Genomic DNA, 26,638 nt, shown 5'->3' with positions numbered 1-26,638 from the left:
GTTAATGCAGCATCCCCAAAATAATTTATTGCATGAAGAAAGTCACAGGGATTTATTTCCAGAGAGAACAACAGAGGCATAGGGGGTGTATGGGAGGGTTCAGACACACCAATAGCGTTTGCTGGCCAAGAGTACTTAGGAAGTGTGCACCAATGTTACATGTTGAATAGAGTGAAAAATGTCATCAGTCACATGTCTACAATGGGTGGTCCCTAAAACACAGCGTGCTGAAACAATCGACAGACGAATGCTAGATCCACATTTTCTGCGAGCCTTGAAATGGTCAAATGGTGTAATGGTTTTCTAATGCACTTTGTTTATTGATGTGTTGTGTCGTTACTGTTTACCTGCTTTTAAAGTACTTGGATTTAATGTGGTACCTATTTTACTCCAAGTGTTACAAGAGGCTGTCAGACACTACGTAATGATATGTGTTATTAATGGTTATTTTAGGGCAGTGCTGTATGTAAGGATGATATCTCTCTGGCAGGGTTATGTCATCTAGTTGAGTGGTGGGGCTGGTGAAAGTGATCCCGCTAGAGTACAATAGTATAGCATGTGCTGTAATAACATGATACTATAATGTATCCAATGTGTGAGACATGAAATGAAAATTCATGGACATTCTTTTCCATCATTAAAAACCAAGAGGATTCACCATGTGTTGGCAACCAAGACTGATAATACAGTAAATGCCTAGGAATTACATTTACTTGGCATCTTACCTTGAAAGCTTCCAGCTGTTGGTTGATGACATCAGTTTCCATGCCAACTGACCCGTGACCTTCCTCCTTGACCTCAGCCCCGCCCAGTTTGTTGGTGAACTGCTGTAGCTTGGAGTAAAGCTCATCCAGACGGGTGAGTGTGCTCCCCACCTCTTCCCCTCTCCCTTTAGCTCTGTCCATCAGCTTGCCACACTGCTTACTCAGACCATCCAGGTCTCTCTTCAGCCCCAGCAGGTCTGGGGAGGCCTCAGTCTCCAGCATCTTCTTACAGCTGTCCCCTCCCCGAGTCGTGTCGGCCATCAGCTCCTGCAGTTTCTCCACAAAGCCCTTGATACCGCCCTGCTGCTCCTTAAGGGTGATCAGGTCACGGCCCACAGAAGCCATGCTGTCAAGCTCGTCGTCTAGGTCTGCGAAGCGGGTGAACATCTCGCGGATGTTGGTCTGGAACTGCCCGATGCCCTGCAGCTTGCCCTCCAAGGTGGAGCAGGTCTCCCCTACATCCTTGCTGAGGGAGCCGTGCTCTTTCTCCAGGCTGTCGGCCTGCAGTAGGAGGTCGGTCACCCCGTCTGCCTCGGGGACATCAGCCACCAGGCCCTGGGCAAGGCTCTTCAGGTGCTCAACCTGGGTGTTAACTCCATCCAGGCTCTTCTGCTGGGCCTTCATGTTGGTCAGGTTCTTGTTGCTGTAGGCCTGGACCCCCAGTGATGTGTGGGCATCTAGCTGCTTCTTAGCCCCTGCCAGCTGGCCCTTGGCCTCATTGTGGGTGTCGTTGAACTCTTTCAGCCTCTGTGAGATCTTCTCCAGAGACTCTCTCTTGTTCTGGACCCCCTCCGTGACCTGGTCCACGCTCTGCCCGATGGCCGCCTTCTCCTCCCTGACGGCCTCCGTGTCTGCGTTGGCCACCTCCAGGAGGCTGTCAGCTGCAGTGTTCAGCTGCTCCACCAGGCCTCTGTGTTTGTCCACATCCTTCTGAATGGCCTTCAGCTGGGAGATGGAGCTCTCCACCTCCGCTGGGTCCACGCTGAGCCTGACACTGCCCTCCCTGACTTCACACTCCTGGACCCAGGACTGGAGCTTCTCAGCGTGCTCGTGATACTTCTGGGCCCTCTGCAGCGCCCCCTGGAGCTTATCCTGGCGCTCAGCCGAGCTCTTCTTCACATCGTCCCAGTTGGAGCGCAGTGTAGCCAGCTGGCCCTGCATCGCCAGCTTCTCTGCCCCGTCAGTGTTCTGGAGGAGGGTCTCTCCCTCCCTGACAATGGTGCTGTATGGTTCCTCGTGTTCACTGAGGGCCTTCTGCAGGGCACTCTGTTCTTTCAGGCTCTGCCGAAGGGTCTCCACCTGGGCCGAGATGGCCTGGGGTTTAGACTGCTCCTGGAGCTTTCCGTTCATCCACCCCTGGAAGTCTTTGGAGGCCTGGTGGAACTGCTGGGAGCTTGCGAATGCGGAGTTCAGTTGCTGGATCCGCTTCCCTAAAGAAGAGCATGTACATTAATGTGATTTAGAGGCAGAGGAACAAAGCATACATTTATAATTCAGAATGGCAATGCCTCCAACATCATGAAATTCCTTCAATGGCAGTCAAATTTTCAGACATTAAACCACAGCTTTATAGCCTAAAGCTTCTCATTAAAGAGAAAGATATATCATATAACAAAATTAAGGCAAATGAAATCAAAGCCCAACCTGCTTTGTCCTCCAACTGTTTGAAAGGCTTGTTGACCCCCTCCAGCTGCCTGTCTAGGCCTGCTTTCAGGTAGTCCTCCGTGACCAGGGCAGAAAGCTCAGAACAGAGGGTCTCAGCCTCTTTTAGCCTCTTCCTCTCCTCCCTCAGCTGGCCAGAGATGGTGTTAGCCTCCTCCAGCTGCTTCTTCACCACGTCAGGCTGACTGCTAAGGGCCTGCTGGCTGTTGAGCCGGGTCTCCAGTGAGGCGGCGCTCTGGCTCAGGCTCATCAGCAGATCCTGGAACTGGCTTGACTTCCCCACGGCCTGGTCGATGAGGCCGGCTCTCTGGCCCAGCTGCCCAGTCAGGCCCTGCCATTTCTGGGTGACGGCGGCCAGTTGATCCTTCACCACCTTCCCACCAGAGGAGGGGTCCTGCTTGCCTGATGTGCTCAGGATAGCAGCAGCAGCCTCGTGAAGCTGGTCAAACTGTGGCTTACGGCTGTCAAACTCGTTCAGGAGGATCTAGAGGGGAAAGTCAACATGAAATTAATAAAGAGCAAGGCTGGTGTTTAATACTGAACATAATGTGCAAAATGGTCTTAATAGATTTTGATTCATTCTGGCACACCTTAACATTTGGCCAGCAGACAAAAAATCTTTAACATTAGCTTACGTCTGAAGTAAGGGACATTGACATTGAACTGTGCGTGGTGGTTATAATTTCAAAGGTAACTAATATGCCCCATAGTGAAGTACCTGGACTTGCTGCTTCTGTGTGTTGAGCATGTTGGGGTCCATGGAGAGGGGCCCCAGGACACTGAGCATCATATCCTTTTCTGAGAGCCACTGGCGGAGCTGCGGCTCAGTGGTCTGGAACACGTCCAGGTTCCTGTTGGACTCCTCCAGACGCTGCTTCCTGTCCTCCACCGACCCGCTCACATCCGCCCAGCCAGTATCTGAAGAACAAACACCGGTCAGCACAAAACACCCCTGCAACTTGAACTTTGCACAGCCCCTACAGATTAGGGTTTAGCTGTAGGAGTGTGCCAAGTCTGTAGGTGAGGGGGAGGCCAGGTATACTGACAAGGGGGAGAGGATGTGTGGACTGGACGGACACTAGGCAAAGCGCTCTGCATTGATGCAGTAGATATTAACTATATGGAAACAGATAGATGGGATGGTGCATACTGCATACCAGAGGAGGCTGGTAGGAGGAGCTATAGGAGGACAGGCTCATTGTAATGGCTGGAAAGGAATACATGGAACGGTATCAAACACATCAAACATATGGAAACCACATGTTTTACTCCATATATGCCATTCCAGCCATGACAATAAGCCCATCCTCCTATAGCCCCCCCCACCAGCCTCCTCTGCTGCATACCTATCTGTGACAGCATCTGCTTCCATTTAGCTGCTTCAGGAGAGTCTGGGTGTTTCTCAATCAGATGGAGAAGCCTCTCTCTCAGCTTCTGGAGCTGCTCTTGCTTTTGTTTCATGTCTTCCTCAAAGGCCTGCGAAAAAGAGAGATATATCGCTTGACTAAAACCATCATATATTTGACCTATTGGGTCCTCAGGCAATCTGAGATGCAAAGACTAGAGACAAGAGGCGCCTGCCTGAAACATTGGCTTCCCACAGAGCATTTTGCATACCATGAATAAAATGTGGTATTTTATATGATACCACTGGATGGATGGATTAAATCTCTACTGCAATAAAACGGAATGACAACAAGTAGTACACTGTAGAACGTTTCTGTGCAGACCAGGCCTTGGCTGAATCTACCTTCTGTTGCTCCAGTTGTGTTTTCATGGTGTCTTTCTCTGTGGACGCCGAGTTCCAGGATGCTGCTGTCTTCTTCATATCCTGCAGCCATGTTATCATGGTGTCTGTCTCCTTCTGGGCCTCTGTCACCTCCTGCACCAGGACAGACAGCTCTGTAGCCCGGCCCTTCAGCACTTCTCCCAGACTCTTGTGGCCCTCCTTGATATACGACATGTTTTGCTGTACCACCATCAGCTCTGTGTGTGGTTAGAGGTTAGAGTGTTAGACACTAAACAGGTTGCCTTTCATAACAACAATAACTTGGACAAGGCATTGCTGTAAGTAGTTACAGCACTACTGGAAATGTATACACATCAAAAATGTGTTGGTGAATGTATTGTGTTATATTGTTTTGCAGTGTGATCTAAATACAGATGGTTTGAAATGACTTTTTATATTATTGGAGGTATATAGAAAACGTATTGAACTCGTGTTTTAAAACACTGAAATGCAAAAAGAAGATTAAAAACGTGACATTTCCAGTAGGGAGAACCAAGGATAAGTACAGTATCCTTCCCAGCTTTGTGGAGGATTTCTAAACGTCCTTTAGATCAAGCCAAGACCTCAAACAGATCATTTCAACCTAACAAGCCATTAAATGTTCCTTTGTGATGATGAGTTGATATATTGTTATGATAATGTACAGGTCTGGAACACTGTATTTATACATTCCTAACACGATATACTGGTAGAGAAAATGTACCTTTATTAGTTAGGTAGGCATGGTTTCCGGGGCCATCACTGTTAGTAACAGCTGGTTGCAAAACAATAAAAAGCAAAATATCTTATTTGTTAAGTACAAATGTCAAAAGAAAACTAAACTCTATTGGTGTGTTTAATACATGGAAAAGATCATTGTACTGTATGATCAGTGTGGTTACATTTATATCAGGATCATGTTTTGTAGCGTACAGATGTTGGATCTTAATTTGAGCCACTCATCAAATCAAATCAATCAGCAGATGTCACAAAGTGCTTATACAGAAACCCAGCCTAACACCCCAAAGAAGAAGCCAGTTTGCTACAGAGGGAAACAATTCTGCAGAAAATGTGAATTACTCTGTGGATTATAATTAATGAACATTTTTGTAGGGGCTGATACATCTTTTTGTAAGGCAAAATCAAGTCTGAAACTTTAAAGTGGGTATTACAAACTTCAGAAGCCCTTTTAAACCTAAAATACAGCATTGCAGGAAAGTTTCCCAGGAACAGGGTGATCAAATTAAGATCCTACATCTGTACAGTGTAGCAAAATGTGTTGCAATCAACAATCTCTCAGTTCCATTGTTTTCTCATTATTGAACACTACCCAAACTGCTCCGAGGGAGTCAAACATTTTGAGAGTACCTGACTTATGCGACATCTTGGTCTTGGCTGGAGATGTGAGAGCACTGATGAGGCTACATAGTGCAGATCCTTTGCTATTTATATCTTGGACAGCAGAGCCTTTGGTTGTCCATTCCTCCATTAGAGCCTGAGAAGAGATCAATCAAACCAATAACATAGTTTACACAACGCCATCCAGAATAGGGCTGCAATTTTCATACCTGCATCGAGAGAACACTGAATGAGTATGTCTTGAGTGTTTATTGTGAGAGGCAGGGCCAAACAAAGGACATTTGGAGCGTTGCATCATCGAGACTAAAATGTACTTCATTTTAATCTGTGCTTTTTCTCGTGACACAAATGATTCAATATGCCAATGTGTTATTAAGCATCGAGGGATTTGTGTTTTAATCTTTCATGTTTGACCTATTTTGTTATTGTTTGTCACTCTCTTCTTGCCTTTAATAGTTTTTTCAGTGACACACACTATAACAGTTCAAATCAGATTGGACGTTTTTCCCTGACGACTCCTATGTAAAACACTTCACATCCTTGTATTACTTTGGCATGGAAACTACTGTGAAGTTAGGGAGGACAAAATAGTGATATATCGCTCCGCACTTCTCTGACTCCGTTACAAAACACATTTAGTGCCAAGCCTGTGATTTGAGACGTGAGAACATAAGTTATTTCAACTTTTCTATCAAGGCCATTTGAAGAACAAGTTGCACATTCACCTGGTCCTTTGTAACCTAGCTATGCAGTTGTCCTTCTTTGCACTAAGAACCAGGGTAGAACCAACGATTTATATATACACTAGATGACTGACAGGGGACGCTGCGTGTCTCCATGTTGGCACTCCCCCACGTTGTAGAAAATATTTTGGAAGCTATAGAAATGCATTTATTAATGTATTTTATTCTATTACAGACACCTTAATACATACTTTTAAATTATATTATGTGAGATAAACATCAAAATAAAATAAAAATTATATGAAACCATTTTCCTTAAAGTAATATTTTGAGATTACTAATGTTACTACAACAAAACAATGTTTAAATACAATGAATTTTGTCCTTGAAACATTTAATTGACATTTTAGAATTCCTGCTCCTAATGGGGAGTCCCAATAGGGTGGCTTCAAAGCATCTCAATGGCCAATAAATGGCTCCTAATGGGGAGTCCCAATAGGGTGGCTTCAAAGCATCTCAATGGCCAATAAATGGCTCCTAATGGGGAGTCCCAATAGGGTGGCTTCAAAGCATCTCAATGGCCAATAAATGGCTCCTAATGGGGAGTCCCAATAGGGTGGCTTCAAAGCATCTCAATGGCTAATACATGGCTTCAGCAATCCAGGGTTTGTGTACATCATTGGGTAGAACATACCATTTCCATAATGTACATACTGTAAGTGAGGGAGCCTAGCTAATACAAGACTAGTCTGTCTGCTGACTTACATTGACTCTCTGCAGGTCCTTTCCTAGACTCTGCTCACTGCTGGTTGGCTGAACCACAGGGACTTTCTCTGTCGTCTCCTCCAGCCACGTCCTGAGAGCTCCGGCTGCAGCCCTGAAGTCTCCCAGCTGGTCCTGGCAGGAAGACACCTCCTCCTCCCTGTGTCGGGGAAGGGAGAAGACAACCACAATCACATCACATTAAAGAGACATATCAAACATGCCAAAACAAGACTATCAACAGGCAAGAGAAAACAACCATGTGTGTCCTTTGTCTAATGAGAAGTATCCCCACAGTAACCTACACATGAGGACCAGCAGTTAGCTCTGCAACCGTCATCTTCACTTACTTCTCTTTCACAGTGTTTTTGAAGGCATTGAAGGTGTCGGAGAGTTTGTCCATCTTGCTCTGAATCTGGGCCTTGCTTCCCTCTGGACCCATATTGGCCAGTTCCTTTGACAGCATCTGCAGCATTTCCACATCCTTGGCATGTTCGGCCAACTCAGTGTTAGTATCCTACAGAAACATTAAAATAGTTAGAAGATCATTACTGAGCAGTGCGTGGTTGAACATGTGCAATTAAAAGGGGCAATCTGCAGTTGTTACATCCATTTTTGGACTTAATGATATGTACCAAGTGATTCTTGAAGAATATAACTTAGAAATGCCTCATGAGCTTAATTCAACTGTCGTACCACATCAGAACTCAAAATATTAGCTTGTTATACTGTAAACAAAGTAAATGTAAACAAAAACTATATAGCCTCCAAACATGGTTAAAACTATCATTGCGATATCATGGATGGGTATTTTTTGCATCCATAGCCATGTCTATGGGCTCCCGAGTGGCACAGAGGTGCATCTGAGTGCTAGAGGCATCACTACTTTTACTTAGCCTTTATTTAACTTGCCTAGTAAAATAAAGGTTCAATCAAATCAAATAGAGTGGTTGCATTTCTCCAGCCCCATCCCTCAGTTTTTTTACCGAAACTGGGTCTTGGAGTCCACTTTGATATTTATTTCAACTGCTGATTGCCGCTTTAAATGAACATATATCCTTTTAGAAAATATGTTCTGCTGAAAACATGTTCAAAGGATGAAACATTTTTGATGACTAGCTACCTGCATGAGCTGCGAGAGCTCGTTGACGTTTTTCCCTGGTCCACCTGTTTCAGAGAGGGCCTGAGAGCGCTTGAGCACAAACTGCTGCACCTTCTCCGTTGTCTTCTCAAACTCCTCCACCTTGTCCTTCAGCTGCTCCAGCTGGCCCTGCTTGTGTTTGTGCCTGTCACAGGCGTCAGAGAAGCGCTGAGACAGGGCGTCCATTTTGGACTGCAGCAGAGCCGCTGCAGCGGGGTCAGCTGTCTCCACAAACTTCTTAACCTTGGCCTTCATGGCAGAGATGCTGCTCTGGCGACTGGAAATGTCCTGCTCCAGAGCCTGGAAGAGAAACACAATGGATGAATTAGATTGTAGAGCCATTCTAATGCTTTAAAAGTGTTTTATAGTTAAGGTTTCATCATCTGTAGAAGACAATGTAGAGACCACAGGAGGCTGTTGAGGGAAGGATAGCACATAATGACTTGAATGAAGTGATTGGAATGGTATCCAACACAAGGAAACCATGTGTTTGATGTGTCGATACCATTCCATTCATTCCAACCGTTACTATGAGCCATTCCTCCCCAATTAAGGTGCAACCAGCCGCCTGTGGTAGATACAAATCCAGAATCAACTGTTGAGCAAAATTGCCCAGTTACATTAAGGTGAAGCTATGGTGATAATGATGTTCTGTCTATTTGACTGGCAGAAAACAGTTCTGCAAAGTTAATGTTTACAGTACATACTGCCTCTTTGCTGAGCACATCTCCAATGACTGCTGAGTCCAGAGGGACTTGTCCTTTCTCCTTCACACTCTCCTCTACTCCCTCCATCCAGCTCATCATCTCATCCAGGCCATCCTGGACACTCAGGGAGCGGGTCAGGGTGATCTGAAGCTTCTCATTACGATCACTCACTGACTTAGACAGGTTGTCATACCTCTCCACAATATCATCTAAGAGCAGAGTCAAAAGGCAATGGTTTTGGGTCAATGCTTGGCACTGGTAAAAGTTCATACCACTTTGGAATAACAATTCTTGAATTATAAGTCAGGAGTTTCACTGTTCTCTCTGTAAGACCTTCCAGCTAAGGTCATTCACATGGAAGAGATTACTGTATCATAAATATACAGTACATACAAAAAATACTTGAGAGTCGGCCAATAGCAATATGATTAGGAATAAGGTAAACAGACTTAACATTCCAATACTACTATTTCACTCCAACATTTCTGAATTGCTATTTCACGGTGTCAATGATAGTAACCACACATTGGCTGTGGCACTATATTATCAAGTATTTCATTGTAAATATTCACTATGTTGTCAAGTATTTCATTATAAACATTTCTCGAAATATCATTGGATGAGAATCCATACTTAGTCTGATCACTTACCTACTGTTTCATGGATATGGTCCTGATTGGTCAACAAGTCCCCCTGGGCGGTGACCAGAGAGTCAGCTGTTTTGCGGAGTGTCTCCACAGCAGTCTGACGACCAGCAGTCTGACCCTGCAGACCCTGACCATGACAAACACAGACACAGAGGATCGATGACAGTCAACATGACAGTCAACATGACAGTCGACATGTGTTACAGACAAGCCATACTGCTCCATATAGATATATAATTTAACTCCAGCTATACTATATCATTACAAAAAATACTGTAATTATACAGATTTAAAGCTAGGGACAACTATTATGTATAAGCATCTAAAAATGAATTGTGTCATTCAAGCACTCAAATACTGGAACTATACTACTGCAACTGTACATACAGTTTGCTGCACTGCTTCACACTCCGAGGGAAACATAGCATTGTTCTGACATGATTTTGTTACCAAAACCACAAGAGACACTTCTACATTCTTGAGTTTCAGGTGTCTCCAATCTCTCTATATCTCTGAGTCACTGCAATGCAACTCCCTAGAGAGATGTAATGAAACAAGACTCCCTCTCTCATCACTACATGACATACTTTCATTTGCAAGCTAGCTGAGCTGGACTCAATCTGCAGGTTTGGTACATCATCTATTTCAGGATAATAGGCATTCTCTACGCCTCTGTCCAGTCCAACTCCAATCGTGAACCCCCTCACCCTCCACCCCTCCTCAAAGGCATACGCAAGCAAATGTACCCATGGCTAAGCTATTCGTGTCTTCAGACTGCTGGGAGGTTTGAATGTGGGCCTATAAATAGCAGTGTTGTTTTAAAGTGAGTGGAAACACTGTATATGGAGAGGGGAGTCTGAAGCAGTGTAATGACCTCTAAACCCATTCAGTTCTCAGAGCCATCAGTGAGTAAACTCTGTTTAAAAGCTGTTGTGTAAACAGCTATTCCTCCACTTGCCCTCCACCTCTGAGTCTGTTAGACTGCGGTATGTCATGTGTGTTGATAAAGGTCATACTGATTTGGTGAGTATTTTTAGAGTTTCGTCATGCCTTGGTGTCCTCCAGCTGTTTCTGTAGTGTTTGAGGGTCGGCAGCGATGGCCTCAGACTGCTGCCTTCTGGCGTCCTCCTCTGAGTTGTTGAGCCACTTCAGGAGACCAGCAGCCGAGTCCTCATACTTCTTGTACTTGTCCACCACGTCTCTGAGATTGTTGCCAAGATCATTGCACTGAAATAAATGAGTTGATATGTTGATTGCTATGGTAGTTACTAACTTTGAATGCATGGAGCATTGACCGCCTACTCTCTTATCAGCATCTAAAAAAGCAGGACAACAATTTAGTGTATAATGAAAGCATATAACCTGAATTATTTTTAAGATGCAGGGTTACACAAAATCAACCTTTACTTCTCAATATGAGAGTGAACCAGTGTTGTGAAACAGAACAATAGCTCCTTTGTTTTCATTTTGTTCAAAGAGAAATGCTTCCCCCGTGTGGTGTGAATAGGTAATTACATTCCTTTAAAAAAATCCATTAAATCGGCCTGAGACGTGTCTCATTCAGTGTTTGATCTCACCCCTCCTGGTGCTACCAATGTGGTTCAGTGAACAACGTGCATGTGATCATTAACTAGGCTTTAGAGGGCTAAAACAGTCTTACTAGTACTGGTATAAAGTTTACCTGAGAGTGTAGGGCTTTGAAGCGACCAGCAGCTGAGTCCAGCTTCTCCTTCACAGCAGCACAGGTTGCAGTGGTATCCACCTCCAGCTGGGCATCTTTCCCACCAGCGTCCATGCGTCCGCAGGCCTTCGCCACGTCCAACACCTTCTGTCCTGAGATGGTGATGAACCGCAGGTCTCCCTTGTGGGAGATGATGTCCTCAGAGAAGCTCTTCTGTCTCCGGAGCTTCTCTGTGAGGTCGTTGAGAGCTCCAGCAGGGGCTCCCAGCTCCTCCACCTCCCCCTCGGCCTGCTGCAGCCAGCCCTCAAACTCCTCACAGTCTCCCTGGAACTTCTTCAGCTCCTCCTGAACCTGGACCATCTGCTTCATCTGTTGTTCTGCCTGGGTAAGGGAAGAGTCGTACCGTCCTTTCAGCTCCTGGATGTCCCTCTGGAGCTTGTCCTTATCCGTGGGCGACAAGGCATGGGCCTGGTGGTCCAGCAGAGCCTGGGCTGACTGGGTGGCCATGATCAGCTCCTGTTGCTGGGATAAGATCTCCTGGTGACGAGCCTGGAAAGGTGAGAGAGAGTCCATTCAAATTCAAAAAGCTTTATTGTCAAAGTTACAGAACATAATACAGAAAATGATCACATGATAAACATCCACACTGAAATTTAACACACAAGACAAAAGATGAATATCAAATATAAAATAAAAATCGCATTTCAGTACAAAAGTATTTTGTGTGACAATGTGACTTGAAAAGATGAAAGAGAAGGTCAATGCAGCTATTAGAAAAAGGGACCTGAGTCATGTGTATCCAATGAATTTAAGTGACAACAAGCCACTATGAATCAAGCACCACCAGAGAGAATAGGTTAATTTACCTTGACTCTGTCATACTGCTTTTCCAGGTCCAATTCTGGGGTCTTCCCTGTGGCCTGTCCCTCAGTGTCGTTGTCTGTAGTCTGGAAAGCGTTTCCATTGTTTCCATTGGGGTCATCATCCTCACCCAGAATGTTCTTGGCCGAGGTCTCCGACTGCAACGGTATGTTCCCGTTCTGTATGCCTATATGGTCTGTCTGTTCGCCCCCCATCACTTTCTCATTACCCATGTTGTTGATCCAGTCCAGCAGACCCTCAATCTTGTTCTTGCTCTCCTCAAGCTGCTCAACCGCTGCCTCCTAAACAGGTAGAATATAGAGAGTTAAAAGATGTTTAAATTACATGTTTAAATCGATGAGATCTATACATTTTGACATAGATATTTTAAGTAGGCAATCATCATGTCTTCAAGCGGATTCATCTTTTACTGTAAACTACCTACAATAGAAAGTTGAATTGTCACGATTCAGATCCAGACATATGGATAATGTTGAAGTATGCAAAATACAATATGTTTTACAACCTTCTCAGTCTCCTGTTTGATAGCAGTGGTCACAGACTTCTCCAGGTCTTTCCTTGACTCCTCGGCCCGTTGGTTGATAAGTTTGACCTTGCTCTTGGCGTCTTCCAGCTTGCTCTCGATGGCAATGATCTGATCTGGGTTCAGCTTAGACCGGTTCTCATCCAGGAACTTCTTGGAGCTACTGATGACTTCATTCAAGGCACTGCCATTGGTCAAGATGTCTTTCTGCAAGGCCTGGACATTTAACATTTAACAAACACAGATGCAGAAAACATAATAAAATAAATATTCATTTATAAATTAGTGAACCCATCAAACAAGATTCAGTATAATAGCAATACATTTGTAAAACAATGTGTATAACTGTTTATACCATGGTATTGTTGAGTACTTGTTTCTGATTGGCTTGAAGGGCATTCTAGAACGTGCATTATTTCCCTATAACACACGCTATATTTGCACTGTAGAATTCAATGGCTATAGTTCATTCGTACATGTTCTATGTTTGAGCTGCTTTTGAAACGATTGGCATTGTTGAATTCGATTTTCATAACGGCAAGCTAGGGCTGATAGTCTTGTGAAACATTTTGTGAAACATCACAGCACAGTAGAAAAATATATGGCAAATAGATATCAAAACTGGATGTTATTCACCGGTAGATGTGAGGGGTTGAGTGGAGCTGAATGTTGGGACTAAAAACAAACAAAAGATAGCTATTGTAAAATATACTGTGTCCGTAAAATGTACAGTACCAGTCAAACAGTTGGACACACCTACTCATTCAATGATTTTTCTTTATTTGTACTATTTTCTACATTGAAAACTATGAAATAACACATGGAATCATGTAGTAACCAAAAAAAAGTGTTCAACAAATCCAAATGTATTTTAGATGATAGATTCTTCAAAGTAGCCCACCTTTGCCTTGATGACAGTTCAAATCAAATGTTATAGGTCACATACACATGGTATCAGATGTTAATACGAGTGTAGCGAACGGCTTGTGCTTCTAGTTCCAACAATGCAGTGATATCTACCAAGTCGTCTAACAAATTCACAAGGACTACCTTATACACACAAATGTAAAGGAATGAATAAGAATATGTACATATAAATATATGGCTGATTTATTTAAGTGCCAGAGATTTGAGTCTGTATGTTGGCAGCAGCCTCTCTATGTTAGTGACGGCTGTTTAACAGTCTGATGGCCTTGAGGTAGAAGCTGTTTTCGAGTCTCTCGGTCCCTGCTTTGATGCACCTGTACTGACCTTGCCTTCTGGATGATAGTGGGGTGAACAGACTTGGGTGGTTGTTGTCCTTGATGATCTTTCTGGCCTTCCTGTGACATTGGGTGCTGTAGGTGTCCTGAAGGGAAGGTAGTTTGCCCCTGGTGGTGCATTGTGCAGACCGCACTACCCTCTGGAGAGCCTTGCGGTTGAGGGGGGTGCAGTTGCCGTACCAGGCAGTGATATCGACCGACAGGATGCTCTCGATTGTGCATCTGTAAAAGTTTCACCTGAAATACTTTTCCAGTCTTGAAGGAGTTCCTACATATGCTGAACACTTTTTGCCAGCTTTTCCTTTACTCTGCGGTCCAACTCATCCCAAACCATCTCAATAGGGTTGAGGTCAGGTGATTGTGGAGGCCAGGTCATCTGATGCAGCACTTCATCACTCTCCTTCTTGGTCAAATAGCCTTTACACTTACTGCTGTAGCCATATAGCCCTTACAGCCTGGAGGTGTGTTGGGTCATTGTCCTTTTAAAAAACACATGATCATCCTGTGGTTCATTGCCCCTAAGCTCAATTATATTCATTAATAACTTTAGTGAAGTGGGCAAACCTTTGTGATTTACAGCACCCTACTAGCGTGGAGGGACTGTAAGAAATACCTGGGCATTTCCTCCCAAATATGTTCTCACTCGCTTATAGTAGGCAGCCCAGACTTGCCAAAAGCCCTGAGGGATGCCAACTTTTCAGACCTATTTCATCAGAAAACCACTACACTGAAATCCTTTCAAGAGCTCTGCAGTGAATTCAATGTGCCAAGATATATATCTTCAAATTAGACATGTAATTTCCTCATTTACTTCCAAGAGGAGGTTTAGAACTCAGTTGAATGAAGTTGAAACCCTTCTTGACACAGCACAATCCATTAAAGGCAAAATATCTTACATCTATAGACTCCTTTCTGAGAAAGGAGGCTCCTCCTTTACTCCTTTGAAAATAATCTGGGGAAAGGACCTTGGTCTGACTATCAGTGATGAGTTCTGGGCGGAGGTTTGCGACAGGGTATACTGCTCCTCTACCAATGTAAAAAATGAAAGAATCTAATTACAAATTTTTGTACACATTTTATTACACTCCTTTGAGACTCCATAGAATGAAAACAGACATGTCTCCCAACTGTAAAATATGTACCTCTGAAAGTGGAACCTATATGCATGTATTTTGGAGCTGTAGAGAGATTGCCAGATTCTATACATACTGCTGCACAGAAAATACTAGATGTACAGTTTGATATGACCCCGTGTATCTATCTTCTTAATGCCCAGCAGGACTTTGTTCTTGATCCTGATAGAGAAAATGTTTTTTATGACTATCTTTGCTAAGAAATGTATTCTTCTATTGTGGGCCTCTAATACCTCTCCTACATTTAAAATGTGGATTGACCAGATTGTTGACTTTCTCCCTCTTGAAAAGCTCACTTATGACCTCCACAAGAGACAGCCCAAGTTTGATAGACTCTGGTCTCCACTAGTCAACTATATTTCAAATTGGACAGAGTGAATGGGGAGATACATTGTGTAAGGTGCTGTAAAATCAAAAAACAAATTATTTGCTCGTCGTCTCAGCGAAGGCTAGAAATAGCTAATAACAACCTTGATAGTGCTACTGCAATGTTTCATTTTTAATTGTTCTTTGTGTGTATGTGTATGTGTATGTACATGTACGTATGTGTGTGTGTATATTTATATGTATATGTGTGAATAAAAATAACAATTATTTTTTATTTTTTTTAAGCCTGTCACATCTGTGAATGTGGAATGTGTTGTGTTGGTTGATTTGAAAAACAAGAAAACTTAATAAAACTTTAAATTGAAAAAATAAACAAATGAAAGTCCCACTAAGCGCAAACCAGATGGGATGGCATATCGCTGCAGAATGCTGTGGTAGCCATGCTGGTTTAGTGCGCCTTGAATTCTAAAAAAATCACAGTCACCAGCAAAGCACCCCCACACCATCACATCTCCTCCTCCATGCTTCACGGTGGGAACCACACATGTGGAGATCATCCGTTCACCTACACCACGTCTCACAAAGACACGGTGGTTGGAACCAAAAATCTCACATTTGGACTCATCAGACCAAAGGACAGATTTACAGCGGTCTTTCTTGGCCCAAGCAAGTCTCTCCTTTTTATTGGTGTCCTTTAGTAGTAGTTTCTTTGCAGCAATTCGACCATGAAGGCCTGATTCACGCAGTCTCCTATGAACAGTTGACGATGAGATGTGTCTGTTACTTGAACTCTGTGAAGCATTTATTTGGGCTGCAATTTCTGAGGTTGGTAACTCTAATGAACTAATCCTCTACAGCAGAGGAGAACCAGCAAGCGTGAGAGCCAGTTTCATAATAGCGCTTGCTGGTTTTTGCGACTGAACTTAAAGAAACTTTCAAAGTTCTTGAAATTTCTCTGATTATTTGAGCTGTTCTTGCCATAATTTAGACTTGGTCTTTTACCAAAGGGTTGGTATACCTTCTGTATACCAACCCTACCTTGTCACAACACAACTGATTGGCTCAAAATAATTAAGAAGGAAAGAAATTCCACAAATGAACTTTTAACAAGGCACACTTGTTAATTGAAATGCATTCCAAGTGACTATCTCATGTAGCTGGTTGAGAGAATGCCAAGAGTGTGCAAAGCTGTCATCAATGCAAAGGGTGGCTATTTTGAAGAATCTCAAATATAAAATATATTTTGTTTTGTTTAACACTTTTTTGGTTATTACATGATTCCATATGTGTTATTTCATAGTTTTGATGTCTTCACTATTATTCTACAATGTAGAAAATAGTACAAATAAAGAAAAACTGTAATGAGTAGGTGTATCCAAACCTTTGACTGGTACTGTATATATATATATATTCCCATTCCCAGTGGCCATGGTAAAAAATGGATTATCAACTCGGGGCTCTATGCGTTCTTTAGAAAATAATGCACCTCCGTGGAAGGTCCGTTCCACTCAGCTAGCGCGTCGTGGAACACGCCTTCCACATTGTTCATTATTTTCCATAGAACGATCAGCCCCTCGACTTCGTCTCGGTCCTAACAACACCGTGCCAATATATCCTCCAAACACCGGCTTCTCTGGCATTATCACTTAAGTATACGATAAAAAAAGAAAAAAGACTAGCTGTACACTCTGAAGCTCAGATGCAATTGATTGACTAGTTAACCAGCATGTTTTACTGAACCTGATGCTCTTGCTGCACATGCTGCAGGTCTTCCACACTCGCTGCACCCTTGGTCTGCTGCTGATGGCCTATCAGACGGTTCTCTGTATTGGTCAGGTTGTCACACAGCTCCTGCAGCTTGTCTGAGAACACCTTCTGTTTCTCCTCCATGTACTGCACATATCAGAGATCAATGTTACTATGTTACACTCCACCCAACAGGTCTCAGTTTACACTACATGTTACGTACTAATCATACCGGACATTTATAGAAAGTCAACCCACTAGGACAATGGTCTGAGTATGCTGTAAACATGCTAGCCACACAACAAGCCAGATTTCTGACTTGGTAAAGAAGGAGGACGGGTCCAGTAGACAGCAATAGGACATTCACAAGTGTGTTAGTGCTGACTGAGGTTGGTGGGGCAAAACGCCCCCCACTGAAGATGCATTTTGAGTTTATCATCTGGTGTTTAGAGTTCAAAGGTGTCTTGAAGCCTGTGAAACATGAACACGACCAGGAGAAAGGTTAGCGTTTGGCAGTGGTCAAGCAGTGATCTTTGTGTTGTTAAAAGACAAATGCAATAGAGTAATTTCTAATTAAAACACATTCAAAGCACATCATTCTAAATCTTACTTAATGAATTCTAGTGCCATACAATATTATGTTATAGATATTCAGATATATAGATATTCAAAAATATATAGAAATACAATAATTAGTTTATATAATCATAAAAAACATAAACAACCACACTTCACTCTCATGCTCACCTCACTTCATAGTTTTCTCAACAAACTGAAAGCGACTCTTTCCAAGGTGCAATGGCCCTAATTGTAAAATAGTCTTTTGGGTCCAAACCTTCTGCTGACTCTCGTCCTCTCTGATCTCCAGATGACGTTCCAGGGTGCGTCTCTGTTTGGCCACCCTCTCCATCTGTTCCTTAAACGCCCTCTGGGTGGCGCTGAGAGATTTGAGGAGGTGCCTGCTCTGGGTCGGACTCAAGAACTGAGCGTGCTCTGAGATAAAGTACTGGATGTCAAACGCAGTGTCCTCCAGATGTCTGTGGGTCCCTGACAGATTAGTCTCCATGCCCTAGAAACACAGACAGAGGAGGTCATGGATGTGGAAGGAATCAATCAACACAACTCATTGGATGTTTAAATGTAATGCATACATGCAATGTGTATTACAATATATTGTGCCGTTCAAAGGAAAAACAACAAACTTTTATTTATTTTCATCCATATAACCTTCAAATACTGTGTTTGACAACTCTAGGTGAATAAGGAACATGGAGAATAAGGTATTAAAATATACCTTATTCTTTTGGATCATGTCTTTCACTGTGTCCACGTCAGATGTGTTCAGGATGTCGAGGTTGCAGGCCATCTCAGAGTTGTCATGAATACAGCCTGATAGTCTATCAAGGGTACTGAGGAGATCCTGGTATGTTGACTTCAACTGGGCCTGAAAAACACAATGAAGACTCACTGTATTTACGTCGTATTTACTGCAGTTCAGTAACACAACTTCCTACAGATGTAGGATCTTAATTTGATCACCCTGTTGCAGGAGAACTTTCCTGCAATGCAGGACATTTAAAACTTGTAGTATATTTGAGGTTTACAAAGGCTTCTGGTCGAAAAATGTATCAACCACCTCAAAAATATCCATTAACTATAATCTACAAAATAATTCACATTTCCTGTTGCTGCATGATTATTTTCCTGCTGTGGCAAACTGGCTCAAACTAAGATCCTACATGTGTATATCCAAACAATGAGAAACAAACACTGACCTTTCCTGTATCAATAGCCTGCCTTAGAACATAATTATTTTCTGCAGACATCTGGCAAACGTCTGCAAAAACTGGCTGCAACTCTCGAAAGGCTGAAGCCAGATCTTGGTGGATATGCGTGGGAACAAGCTCACTGGCAGACTTTAACAGCTGCTTGGTTATGTCCAGATCTCTGGTCAGAAAGCCAGCCAGTGTAGAGAGATGTGCTTCCAACGACTAGAAACAGAGTGAATTTAGTCAGAAAATAGGAAAGTGACATGTAAGAAGTGGGTGAATATTGAGACAGATGCTCAATGCAAGGAGGAGAAACTTAGAAACAGAAATAAAGAGAGAAATTGAAGTGGCTAGAAAGTACCCGTAGGTTGCATATTCTTTCACTGAGGGAGAGGTCTGATTGTGTATTCAAGCATACAGCTGAAGTCAGAAGTTTACATACACCTTAGCATTCAACATTCAAACACAGGTTTTCAAAATTCCTGACATTTAATCCTAGTAAAAATGTCCTGTCTTAGATCAGTTAGGATCACCACTTTATTTAAAAAATGTCAAATGTCAGAATAATAGTAGAGAGAATGATTTATTTCAGCTTTTATTTCTTTCATCACATTCCCAGTGGGTGAAAAGTTCACACACATTCAATTAGTATTTGGTAGCATTGCCTTTAAATTGTTTAACTTGGGTCGAACGTTTCAGGTAGCCTTCCACAAGCTTCCCACAATAAGTTGGGTGAATTTTGGCCCATTCCTCCTGACAGAGCTGGTGTAACTGAGTCAGGTTTGTAGGCCTCCTTGCTCAAACACACTTTTTCAGTTCTGCCCACACATTTTCTATAGGATTGAGGTCAGGGCTTTGTGATGGCCACCCCCGTGCCACCCCCGTGCTTCACGGTTGGGATGGTGTTCTTCGGCTTGCAAGCCTCCCCTTTTTCCTCCAAACATAACAATGATCATTATGGCCAAACATACCTATTTTTGTTTCATCAGACCAGAGGACATTTCTCCAGAAAGTATGATCTTTGTCTCCATGTGCAGTTACCAACCGTAGTCTGTTTTTTTATGGTGGTTTTGGAGCAGTGGCTTCTTTTGTGCTGACCGGCCTTTCAGGTTATGTCGATATTTGACTCGTTTTACTGTGGATATAGATACTTTTGTACCTGATTCCTCCAGAATCTTCACAAGGTCCTTTGCTGTTGTTCTGGGATTGATCTGCACTTTTCACACCAAAGTACGTTCATCTCTAGGAGACAGAATGCATCTCCTTCCTGAGCGGTATGATGGCTGTGCTGTCTCATGGTGTTTATACTTGCGTACTATTGTTTGTTACAGATGAACATGGTACCTTCAGGTGTTTGGAAATTGCTCCCAAGAATGAACCAGACTTGTGGAGGTCCACAATTATTTTTCTGGGGTCTTGGCTGATTTCTTTTCATTTTCCCATGATGTCAAGCAAAGAGGCACTGAGTTTGAAGGTAGGCCTTGAAATACGTCTACAGGTACACCTCCAATTTACTCAAATGATGTCAATTAGACTATCAGAAGCTTCTAAAGCCATGACATCATTTTCTGGAATTTTCCAAGCTGTTTAAAGGCACAGTCAACTTAATGTATGTAAACTTCTGACCCACTGGAATTGTGATACAGTGAATTATAAGTGAAATAATCTGTCTGTAAACAATTGTTGGAAAAATTGCACAAAGTAGATGTCCTAACCGACTTGCCAAAACTATAGTTTGTTGACAAGAAATGTGTGGAGTGGTTGAAAAACATGTTTTAGTGACTCCAACCTAAGTGTATGTAAACTTACGACTTGAACTTTATGTATAGTATTTTTGCTAAACTTTTATTACATTGTGTATGTGATAACAAACCTGAGATTCATCCAGATGACTGTGTAGCTCCTCCATATTGTTACTCAGAGAGCCCTGCTGGGATGACAGGACATTCATGATCTCCTCTAGAACATCTGCATGATCCTGAAGTCTGCCCACACACTCCAGATAATCCTGGGTGGAGTACTGTTGCTGGAAATACATAATATTCATGAATAATACATAATCAATACATAATATGTCATATAAATTAAGAATAGTTATTTTCTAGGCATTTATATGTGTTTCGAACATTAACTTACCCTGACTTTAGATTGAACTGCTTCAGCATTGCCTGTGTCTGAAATGGTTTCAACCTCTGTAGATTGACATAGGTCAGGAGCTTCCATGGGATCTGCCACGGCACCTTCAGCCTCATCTGATGAGCCCTCCTCCTGGAGGATCTCCAGGTTGTGTGGCCTGTCCTTGTGAGGAGCACCGCCCAGAATACTGCTCAAGGTTCCTATCACATCTCTGAGCATGGCAGGGTCTTGGCTTGAGGATACACTTTGAAGAACCTGTAGAAGCCGAGACTGAATCTGGGTCACATCAGATGGAGGGGTTTCTTCATGGAGGGGTTCCCTTTCCTCTTCCGCCGGACTAGTTTTACCTGAACGGAGAGGCTCCTGCTTCAACAGATCCCTGAGGAGATCTGGGCTACTACTTATCATAAGCCCAGGCGCTGCATCTGTCTCCTCATCAAAACCTCTTCCATGGGACTGTGGATTGTCCTGTATCAGGTTGATGATGTCCTCCACTGCTTGGGTCTCAGCCTTTTGCAAGTCATCGACATCTGCCCCCTCCACTCTCATTCTCACCAGCTCATCTAAACCATTCCTTAGAGCAGTATAGATCGCCAACGCAGGTGGTGGGACACTATCATGTGTCATGGAGTCTGGTGGAACATCAACAGTCATCAGATGGGGATGATTCCCATCAGCACCACATTGATTCTGCCTACATGTAAGTTCTGATCCGAGGCCAGGCTTTACCGGATGCCCTGAGGTCATTTCTGACGTTGAGGGTGTATTGGAGTGAGAGTCTGGTTGAGCATTAGTGGCCATCGGCTGGGGATGATTCTCAACAGAACCACATTCATCTTGTTTAACATCTGATCTCATACCTGGCTCTTTTGCCTTTGATGGATTCCCTGGGGTCATTGTTGATGCTGACAACAAACTTGTATCGTTGCTACTTGTCTGTCCTGTCTGTGATGTCGCTTGATCAGTAATCTGTGAGAGACCATCATCAGATGAGCCTTCTTGTCTCCCTGGTTTGCTGTCACCACTCCTGCTTGATTCAACCCTGTCATTAGCTTTAGCTTCAACATTAGCGTTTGAATTTGGCAGGCGTTTATCAGTCAGTGTCGGATCAGGGGTGATTGTGCTAGATATCTCTTTAATGGGAGCAGTTTCTAACTGCGCTTGATCACCTATATCGTAGCTGTCTTTATTGTCATTGCCTGATTTTATGCTATGTACACTGGATACAATAGCTAAATCAGATAAGTTTGTCAACTGCAATGGAGTCTTTTTCTGAACGGTGGGGTTACTATGACTATGCCCGCTTTGAGAGGATATGGGCTCGATTTCGCCACCAACAGTGTTAAACAATGAAACTCCATCACCATTTATTACAGTTTTATCCCCACTGATACCCACATCTCCGGACACTGTGCTTGTTACATCGCCAGACAAATCTCTTGGTGATGAGCTATCTATTCTCCGGTCTGACTCCTTCACTAGCTGGCTGGCTGGCGCCTGAACAGTGTTCTCCATTTTCCTTTCATCAGACAACAGATCACTATGTGATGAGCAGGACACGCCAGAGTCACTCTGAACAGGACAAACAGTCTGGTCCCCCACTATCTCACGGTATCCTGCTCCCAGCTGCCCATCACCCGGAGTGAAGCCCACCGCCTCACAGGACATATCAGTGTCTCTCCTCAGAGAACTGCTACCGTCTTCCTCTGTCTGTCTCAATTCCTCAGTCTGGCGCTGAGGTGCTCCACTATCTCCACTATCTCCACTATCGCTCAAACTGAGAGAGTTTGATCTGTTTGACAAAATGTCATTTTGGATGGAATTTCTAGACCCGGGGACAATGTCTGACAGTGGACTAGTGGGGGAATGTGAGGCACTATCTTCCCTTAATGAAGATGTTGTTTCAAGTTCATGGATGACACGTCCCTCTGTTACCTGATCTGACAGGATAGGTGATATGATCTGTCTACATACAGGCCCATGACTAATGGTGAATGAAGGTAGTAAGGCCTTCTGTGAATCGCAGTTCTGTTCTTTGCTTCCTTCTGCGTACAAATCTTCCTGTGCATGTCCATCCCTATTCTCTATCCATTCTTCCTCATCAGAGTCATCAAGAACCAAAACCGACAGCTTTTTGTCTGTTTGATGCTGCCGTAAATTCTCAGCCTCACAGCCAGGTGTCACTGGATATGTGGGACGTTGTGGGGAACCTTGTGCAACTGAGGTCAAGGGCAGGCCTGTGTCTTTTCCTGAGCACAAAGTAGAGCTTTTCAGTACTGTTTGTGTGGCTGAACTTCCATTGAAAGTCCCTTTAGGTTGATTATCTGAAGCAATATCTGTTTCTGAATCCATTTTAAATGGTGTTGGGCTTGTGCTCATTGTGTTGGTTTGATAGATTCTGTCAGACACAAACCCCATTTCAAAGGGAGGCTGCCTGGTATTTTTTTCAGAGTCAATAGATATGGGTGATTTGTCTCTGAAACCGTGTGCTACCTCCATTGTGGAATGTTGTGCATTGTTTTCAGAGCTAGAATATTCCTTTTGTGCTGGAATCCTTTTGGAATCTGGTGCAGCTGAGGGGAAACTCCTGTCTGCGTCATTCACTGAGCACAATAGTGGGTGGGTTGACCTTTCCAAAATGATTTGTGTGGCTGACCCTTCATTGAAAGTGAAAGCCTCTTGTGGTTGATTATCTGAAGTTATATGTGAGGTTTCTACATCAATTTCAAAGGGTACTATACTTGTGTTGTTTATCTTCTTCTTCTTCGAAACAATTGCTTCAGAATCAGACTGCTGGATAGTCTTTTCAGAATCAACTGTGCAGAATCTAGGAGTTGAGCTTTCCAAAATGGTTTGTGTGGCTGAAACTCCATTGGCTGTATCTTTTGGTTGATTATCTGAATAAGTTTCCGAGGTGACTAAATCAATTTCAGTTAGCGCTGGGCTCGTACGGGTATTTTTACAAGAGCTAACCTCTACAGATGCTTCCTCTGTGAGGCCTTTTGCCACCACCTTTTTAGAATCCTTGGCACCTGATGTCAGGCGCATGTCTGTGTCATTCACAAAGCACAATCTAGGAGGAGCTGAGCTTTCCAAAACAGTTCCTGAAGCTGAAACTCCATTGACGGTCTCTTGCGGTTGATAATCTGAAGGTATTTCTGAAGTTTCTACACCAATTTCAAATGATGATGGGTTTGTACTGTGTCTGGTCTTCTGATAGGCGCTATTAGACAAAACGTTGTCTTTAGAATCAGGTTGTCTGGCATTCTTTTCAGAATGAACAGCTACAGATGCTTCGTCTGTGACGCGTTGTGCTAGCAAGCTAATGTCTTTGCCACTCACTGAGCGTGATTTAGTACGGGTTGAGCTTTCCGACATGGCGTGTGTGGCTGATTCTCCTATTGATTGATTATATAAAGCTTTATCTGAGGTTTCTAAACCAATTTCAAAGGGTGATGGGCCATCAGACAAAACAGAATCATGCTGTCTGGTATTCTTAACAGAGCTATGAAACTTCTCTGTGAACTCGTGTGCTATCATCATTTTGCAATCCAGTGCACCTGAGGGCAAGCTCGTGTCTGTGGAAGGAGTTTGTGTGGCTGAACTTCCAGTGAAAGTCTCTTTTGATTGATTATCTGAGGATTCTACATCTATTCCAATGGGTGCTTGACTTATACTGCTTGTGTTCTTTTGATAGATGCTAATGTCAGAATCAGGCAGTGTGGTATTGTTTACACAGTCAATAGCTGAAGGAAATTCCTCTGTTCCATCATGTGCTACCACCTTTACCACATTATTAGAAAATGCTTGATTGTCAGATTGCTTATAATCTGACTCCTCCTCCTTGAAGAAATTTGAAGCACGATGGTCTTTCATTGTTCCATCTGTTTCCTCGTTAATGTGCAAATATCCAAAATCCTCAGTATTGCTATCAAAGGACATCTCTGAATCTTCAGAAATGTCTTCTTTCAATGAAATGTCCTCAAAAGTGGCATTGCCAGGTCCAGTGTTGTATACCTGGTTTTCAGTTGTCTCTACTGAAATGTCAACTAAAAGTTCTGCCATTTTAGTCAACTGTCCATCGAATATTAAAAGCCTTTGTCCTGATTTTGGATCCATGTAACTATTCATTGTGAGGTATGAGATAAATAACTGTTTTGCCTCGATGGAAGATGGGGTATTTATGTTCTCATCATCAATCTCATTATCATCTGTACTGCGATGGGATCCTCCAATCTGAAGCTCTCTCAACATCAGCCAGTTCGAAAATCTGTCATTAAGGTCATCAACATCAGGAAAAACATCAGGTATTTCAATGGTTTTCAATACCTCTGCTGTGTGTACATCAATGAAACCATTTTGAGTAGCAGAGTTAATATCCACTACCTCTGAGTATTCTGGTATGTAAAGGGATGCTATTTTCTGTCTATTGCCGAGCAGTTTGAATGCAAGCTGACTGGTGATGATTTCATGCCGCAGAGAGGTGGAAACTGTCAAGATTTCACCAGAGTGAGGCCATAAAAGTCCCATGAGCCCCTTCTGTTTCTCCAGCACCAAGAGTGCACTGCTAAAGCTCATCAAATCACACTGAACAGCCTCATCCACCGTTAGCCTTTTGCCATTCTGAGGGTTCACTATGCCTCCATTTTGGGCCTGCTGGCTCAGTATCCCACTGGCAGTGTCTTGATCGATCAAGCCCTCTGACAGGGCTTGCTCTACGGTGAGCTTACGGCCTGTTTTGGGGTCGGAGATACCGCCTGCAAACAGCTGAGCACCCAGCAGCCTCAACGTGGTCTCTCTGTCAATCAACCCCTCATGAACCGCCCTAAGTACACTCATCTCCCTTCCGGATGTCAACTCTATGCTCCCATTGTGGCTCTTCTTCACCGGCAGCAGTCGCAGTCCAGTCTCCTCATCAACCACGCTCCTCTGCACCAGCTGGGTGAGCGAAACCTTCTCTGCCGTGCCGGGGTTGATCAGGTCCTTACATGTGTTCTGTCTCTCCAGGAGCTTGACATACAGAGGTGCAGGGATCAGGCCAAACTGAAAGGCCCTCTCCAGGGTCAGTACATCACCTGTGTAGGACACCCTCAACCCACCTGTAGCCAGCTGGATCTCTATAACCTTTATGGCGAGGCGCTCAGAGACGGTCCCCTCTCTAAGAGCTGCCATCACAGGGAGAGGTTCTGAAGAGAACGGAGGGCTCAGGATGCTCCGATTGGCTTCGTTGAGCTCTCTGAGCTGCTTCCAGGTGGCCTCGTCAATGAGGTTGTGATGGTAAGCTTCGTCCAGCTCCAGATACATCCTGAACTGAGGCAGAACGAGGCCAGAGGTGATGAGCTGAGCCTCCAGGAGACTGAGCCCAGTGGTATGGTCGATCATGCCGCTCTGGACAGAGCTAAACACAGAGTAGACCTCTATACTTCCCACTTCGAGAACACCTTCAATGGTCTGAAACTCCTGTGGAAACATTAGTTAAGCATTATGAGTAGACATATTCTCCATCAAATTTCAAAATCCAAAATGTTATGACAAAAATCGTATTGTTTATTTATAATTTACATTATTGTTGAGAAATTGCCAGACTAATTAAATTCACACTGTATTCTAAAGCAAGGTGAAACATGTACTCACCCCTCAGACAGGCATTTGAATGTTAACAGTTCATACGCAACAGTGCAAGGCT

At 43.5% G+C, this 26,638-nt stretch overlaps 1 protein-coding gene across 1 annotated transcript in view; it reads right to left on the bottom strand.

Moving 5' to 3' along the window:
* LOC110499368 (dystonin) overlaps nucleotides 1–26,638 on the bottom strand; it is a 194,466-nt gene that overhangs the window by 46,615 nt on the left and 121,213 nt on the right. Inside the window, exons 39-60 of the mRNA XM_036956226.1 lie at nucleotides 20,953–26,412; nucleotides 20,690–20,842; nucleotides 18,823–19,038; nucleotides 18,342–18,491; nucleotides 17,883–18,116; nucleotides 17,042–17,194; nucleotides 12,562–12,795; nucleotides 12,041–12,337; nucleotides 11,175–11,723; nucleotides 10,544–10,720; nucleotides 9,497–9,620; nucleotides 8,847–9,055; nucleotides 8,122–8,439; nucleotides 7,349–7,515; nucleotides 7,002–7,158; nucleotides 5,563–5,689; nucleotides 4,919–4,969; nucleotides 4,177–4,412; nucleotides 3,773–3,902; nucleotides 3,145–3,344; nucleotides 2,409–2,910; nucleotides 726–2,194 (exon numbers count right to left, since the gene is read on the bottom strand). Coding sequence (XP_036812121.1) covers nucleotides 726–2,194; nucleotides 2,409–2,910; nucleotides 3,145–3,344; nucleotides 3,773–3,902; nucleotides 4,177–4,412; nucleotides 4,919–4,969; nucleotides 5,563–5,689; nucleotides 7,002–7,158; nucleotides 7,349–7,515; nucleotides 8,122–8,439; nucleotides 8,847–9,055; nucleotides 9,497–9,620; nucleotides 10,544–10,720; nucleotides 11,175–11,723; nucleotides 12,041–12,337; nucleotides 12,562–12,795; nucleotides 17,042–17,194; nucleotides 17,883–18,116; nucleotides 18,342–18,491; nucleotides 18,823–19,038; nucleotides 20,690–20,842; nucleotides 20,953–26,412 — 11,313 coding nt within the window. The remainder of the gene's footprint in view (nucleotides 1–725; nucleotides 2,195–2,408; nucleotides 2,911–3,144; nucleotides 3,345–3,772; nucleotides 3,903–4,176; nucleotides 4,413–4,918; nucleotides 4,970–5,562; nucleotides 5,690–7,001; nucleotides 7,159–7,348; nucleotides 7,516–8,121; nucleotides 8,440–8,846; nucleotides 9,056–9,496; nucleotides 9,621–10,543; nucleotides 10,721–11,174; nucleotides 11,724–12,040; nucleotides 12,338–12,561; nucleotides 12,796–17,041; nucleotides 17,195–17,882; nucleotides 18,117–18,341; nucleotides 18,492–18,822; nucleotides 19,039–20,689; nucleotides 20,843–20,952; nucleotides 26,413–26,638) is intronic.

The sequence above is a fragment of the Oncorhynchus mykiss genome, chromosome 20 (assembly GCF_013265735.2).
Source record: "Oncorhynchus mykiss isolate Arlee chromosome 20, USDA_OmykA_1.1, whole genome shotgun sequence".
NCBI classification, from domain to species: Eukaryota; Metazoa; Chordata; class Actinopteri; order Salmoniformes; family Salmonidae; genus Oncorhynchus; species Oncorhynchus mykiss.
Note: the sequence above shows the minus strand (reverse complement) of the source record. Positions and strands in the feature narration are given on the sequence as shown.